Source organism: Amphiura filiformis, chromosome 16 (assembly GCF_039555335.1).
Source record: "Amphiura filiformis chromosome 16, Afil_fr2py, whole genome shotgun sequence".
Taxonomy (NCBI): Eukaryota; Metazoa; Echinodermata; class Ophiuroidea; order Amphilepidida; family Amphiuridae; genus Amphiura; species Amphiura filiformis.
The window spans coordinates 61987008-61992640 of NC_092643.1; the positions used below are offsets into that span (position 1 = coordinate 61987008).

General features: G+C 37.7%; 1 protein-coding gene across 1 annotated transcript; it reads right to left on the reverse strand.

The window, feature by feature from the left end:
* Positions 1 to 233: 233 nt before the first annotated feature.
* On the reverse strand, positions 234 to 5371 carry LOC140136652 (squalene monooxygenase-like). Its single transcript, XM_072158327.1, has 7 exons — positions 5225 to 5371; positions 4641 to 4737; positions 3759 to 4059; positions 3308 to 3526; positions 2239 to 2355; positions 1931 to 2030; positions 234 to 716 (listed from the first exon to the last, which is right to left on the reverse strand). Exons 1-7 carry the CDS (start codon positions 5335 to 5337, stop codon positions 548 to 550), a joined length of 1116 nt encoding a protein of 371 aa, XP_072014428.1. The 5' UTR covers positions 5338 to 5371; the 3' UTR covers positions 234 to 547.
* Positions 5372 to 5633: the final 262 nt, after the last annotated feature.

Below are 5633 nucleotides of genomic sequence, written 5' to 3' on the forward strand. Positions count from 1 at the left end.
AATAAACCATGACTGATATTTTCTTTTATTTATACTATTCGGCCAAAGCCAGGCAAAGCCCAATAGTGCTCAGAGGCTACTAAATTCAAGGGATGCCAACCGGATATGACGGAACAGGGATATGGAAAGAGGTTCGATTTTAGATGCAGGAGGAACACCGGAGCACCCGGAGAAAATCCTGCGAGGACGAGCAACCAAACTCACATGTGGTAACGCCGGGAATTGAGCCCGGGCCGCAGTGGTGAGAAGCGAGCGAGAGGACCACTACACTAATCCGTCCTTCTAAATATAGTCTTTTGTGAGCAATAGTATCAAATGCTTTCGATTTATCCATAAGTATTCCTATTATAACATGCATTACAATATACATTCCGTTTTGCATTAATAGTATAGGGTTTGTAAATTGTCTCTCATTATTGCTGGTTTCATACTGACTGAGCGGCGTGACGCACGCGCATTGCAGACAAACTGACACAATCAAGGCTTGTGATCGTGGTGATTGGCTGATACGTCATACCGCAAGCGGCGTGAAAGTTTGACAGTGGCATTAGGCATAAGGTTCCATGATCTCTTTCATCATAGCGTTCCACTTTCTCCGAACTTTCATAGCTTCCCATACAGCATATAGATATGGCTGCGTGTCGTAGATCTCTTGAATAGTACCCTGAAGTGTTCCATCAAGCATATTCTTCACGGCCTTTGGATCGGTTATAGTCCTGTGAATGAATACAGGCAGAAATATTAGACGCGGTCGAATAATGAACCAATATAGCTTCATCTTCAAGACATGGTTCAAGAGCAATTTACCGATTTCAACCAAATGTAGTTTATAACACTTCTTGTATCATTCCTGAATCACCAGTGTATATTAAGCAAGATTAGGATCATTTAGAAGGTGAAAATACACATTTTGGTGGGTGGTTGTTTGACCTTTATACCACCTTCCCTTCCGGAGATATCGTATAGTTCCCGTTTGGGAAATCTTAGGGAATTTCCAGGAAATCTGAACTTAAAATGAATTATAAAATAGTTTTGTTTTAATATTTTGATGTATAATAGTAGCCTTGAATGTTCTTTACCTATTAAAACCAAGAGAAACTCTGTTTTGGTCACTATATTTGAAATAATCATTTTAATAATTAACAAAAGTTGTAGCTTCGGGAATACTTAAAAAATGGCATTTTGCCGAATTTAATTAAAAATTCATAATTACAAAAGTGAACGAGATATTTGAATTTTTCTTTTTGATTTTGATAGCATTAGTCAAGTTATATGAAGTAGTGCCAAAATGGGCTTGAATTTGATTGCAAAAGTGGTTTCTAGAAAAGGGATAAATTTATTTAGTTGTAAAAGCCCTTACATCCACAGAAGGCGCGATATAAAATAAATAATAAAATAAATAGGAAGGCTTGAAAACTGCACCAAACCTATTCTTTTAGTTTTTATTCATCAACACTTTATTCAAAACCAAAATGAATCAAATCGAACAATAATTGCCCAATTAAAAAAAGCTGTTTTTCTCAAAAAGTCAAAAAGTGGATATAAGGGCTTTTGCAACTAAACTCTTCATATACATAAAACATAACCTGCATAATACTATGATCAGCTCGTAATAGGCGAGTATTATTCGGTTTATTCGCGTCCCAACTTACGACTGTGTAAATTCACAAAAGCGCTCGTCAGTCAAGTAATACGTAAACCGCGGTCCTCGTAGATGGTGCGCCAAGCTGTTTATACGCAATTATACATCAATCCTAAACCCTCTCTGGGCTCTTTGGAGAACGACTGGTAATGCAGATTATATAACATTAAAAACCAACCCAATACATGATGTTATGAGTCCCGTCGATTTTGGCATAAATCGTTTTTCGGCAATTTTCCTATGAGATTTTCTAAATCAGATCGATTTGGGGCTTTATACTCTACGTACCCTCCAAATATGCCAGATACATCATTCGGTTTGGATCTCTCTTCCTCTGGTACGCTTCGCAAACTTTTGATCATGAACTGTTGCATCTTTATTACGCTTTCTGGTAGGAAATTCAAAAGGAAGAAATAAGGATGACTTTAGCAATTCACCTTTTCGGTAAATCCCATAAACTTTTGCGGGCAGACCTGAAATATCGCCATTCGTCAAGTATATCCCATGGAATAAACAATGTCCAACATTCCTCAAAATGTCAGCCTCGAAATTAAACAACATTATTTATTGGGAATAATCTGCTTCAACAATCTTACCATCATTAAGAGTGAGAAGACGACCAGAAAACTCAGCCATAACATTTAGAGCATACGCCCAATCTAGTCTTTCCTTGTGGAAGCGAAGCTTTTGTTCGTAGATAGCTTTATCATCGGCTGAAAAAGACACATTCAGACTAACATGATTAAGGTAACGTCGGTAAAGAAAAGGACTGTATAACATCTTCTTACCACCGTCATATAATAATTATAGGTCGATGTTTTGAGTGCATTTTGCCACAGTTGCGACAAATACAGCGGCAAATATTTGCGACAGAAATGTGCCGCAGCGACTGATTTGAGCGGGGTAACACAGCAGCGAACCGAACATTATAGCTGGAAAACGTTTTAATTCATAATTACACCTCTTACATAATGAGCTAACGGTGCAAACTGATTGGTCAATTGCGTACGACACAACAAAACTAGATTTAGCTATCATCAGCTGATCCACGTAATAAACTATCAACTCACTGGATACTATTTTCTGCTATTTCCCTACAACCTCAATCCCAGTGTCAAAATTTGGCGTTAGAATTTTGCACGTCGGATCCGTATTGAATGTAATATTTTCACTGCTATGCTATTTTATAAAAATCAATCTTTCGTAACTTTGAACTTGATTTTGGAATATTGGATCCATGAAGAATGGTTAATTTAAAAAACAAAAACAAAAACAAAAACAAATGCTACTAGGTACATGGTTTAATCGGGGAAGTATAATATAGACCACGGGGATATAGCCTTAGGATTATTGCTCGACTGGCATTGAGGTAATTTTGACGAAAATAGGGACTCATATTTAAGGAATTTCAGTTAAGATAGATAACCGGGGTAGGGGTAGGGGGTTCATATTTTTACCTATTACACTTACTGATATCAACAGCAGGAAAAAAAGTGAGTTGAGCTTGGAAATGAGGTGCCTTTTTTAAAAACATATCTAAAGATTTCTCCCTAAAAAACCCTTATCCATTGGAACAGAAAACACCATTATGCCTCTTTATATAAGTACTGTACCCCCTCCGCACGCAAAAAGATCAGACTATACTATCTTTTCCTTTACACTTACTGAGATCTTTGACATTAGACAGTGCATTCCACCAATAACACACGTCTTTGAGTGCTACTGTCATTCCACACGCAGTTATTGGATGTCGGTTGTTTAACGCATCGCCCAACACTAGAACCCCAGGAGTACTGTCCACATTTGCCGCCATGCTTTTTGTTCGTACAGACTGAACTCTTGAAACAGACTTGGCGCTTCTAAGGTAGGATTCTTTCATGTGATCTGACAAGTAAGAGGCAAGTTACATCATGGAAATAGCAAGAATCTTGTCTACGAAAAAATAACAATACTAAAACTGATATTACATCAATTGCAATAGACCATTCCTATAATTCTACCGTTGATGGGGGTAAACATCGATATAAAGCCCTTCATGTCTTCGATTTTGTTATTTTATAATCACTTGATACCCACATAGGAATGGTATATAGGTTTAAGAGAGTAGTGCTATTACCTGGAGCAAATGGTGCTACCTTCTCCTCAACAAACTTATTCAAATCTGATGGTGTAGGTCCATTCACGAATATCATTGACCGAATCTCACGTTTGTTTATATAAAATACATTCCATTGTGCGTGAAGAGTTCCAACGACAACTTCAAGACTGTGCTTTCCAAATCCTTCGCCAAATTCATGATCCTTGAGCATGAGAGCCAAGCAACATGATTTGCTGGCTGGTTTGTAAGTGGTTTGAAATTCACTTGACAGATGAGGGTAGTGCCCATCACTAACTACAACCAAAGGGGCTCTCATCTCCTGTGGAAATATTAAATAGACCATTTTGGTAATTCCCGAAATACTTTGTGATCGAAACCAAGACTACGTCATCGTCGATGCGCAGTTCACCGTACGCAGTGACGATCTGCGCATCGACTCTCGGTTTCTTTGCAAATGATTCTGGAAATCACCGGAAGGTAGATTGATGAAACTTTAAAAAAGGGCAAAAAGGAAGTAAGGGAAAATGCTAATTTGAATAGAACAAAAATGACTACTAATGCAGGGCTGAAATTTCAAATTGGGTGAATATGGATAAAACCATCTAATTGTATTACTCTCATTATTAGGATTCAGAAAAAGTATAGTTAAATGTCAAATTTTGTTCTCTATATGGGTAAAAAATAAAAAAACGCGCCAGTGGCCTATCCAGAGGTGAAGTGGGGCAAGGGGGCAACCTTTCCCCCTATGAGAAGTCTTCCCCCCGTGGGATGCTGGCCGCCCTGAAATTGAATATTTTACAATGTTCGTCACGTTTTGGTCCCCTCTAGAAAGCTGCCTTGCCACCTTTGCCAAGCGTCAGCTTCTCTTTTTCAAAGAGGAAATGCGAAATATTTATTTACCTCCACATTATCCTGTCCCTTTCGTCGATACTTGACACCGACTACACGTCCGTTTTCTTTCAGAAGTTCCTTCCCAACACCTTCTATTACTGTCACTCTAAAAATAAATATTTGAAAATTAAGCTTTAAACTGATACCAGTGTAAAATAGTAAATAGTTGATCTTCTATTTCCATGGTCAATTGAAGTGCTTGTTTTCCGACATTCTGTCATTATGTTAATTAGGTTTAGGATAAATAGCGCCCCCTTTCTTCTAATGTAGTTAATAATGACTCACTTTTCAGATCAGACAGCGCTTGGTCGAAAATGGGCTTTTGTTAATCGTAATACCGACCTAGCTACTACGATACAGGGTGTATCAAAATGATTGGTACCCATCATGTTTCTTGATTATGGACATGACTGCCACATCAAAATGCAACACAGAAATCCACATAATTTGTTGATTAATGTTATAAATAGTCACATAACAATGGTTATTTCAAGAAGACCTTTTATGGGATTTTCAATAAACAGCAAAACGGATTGGTACCAATCATTTTGACACAGCCTGTATCAGAAGATCTTAGAAATTATTATACTCACGATTGTTGAGACAAAGCTTTCTTTCGGAGGGCACCAACCAGTGAGCTGTGACGCATAACTAACATGCCTGGTTCCGGGAGTCTTACAATGGCCGGTTTACCACCAAGTCGCATGTCATAAAAAGCAAATTCTTTTATAAAGTTTCCATCCACGTCATCTAAAACATCTATGATATTGAGAAAATTATAGTCATATTGATAAAATTATAGTAATATAATTGATAAGAATATTTTTTTTTAAAAAGTAGAAAATGTCAGGGTTATGGCCGGAGTAGTAGTTCTTACGATAGGGATATAGAGTGATCAATGATTTTCAATCATTTGAATGTTATTTCAGGCCGTTGCAACTTCTATACTAGCGCAATACAAAAAGATGGCGACAGCGTCGGCTTCCCCTGTGTATTACCCTG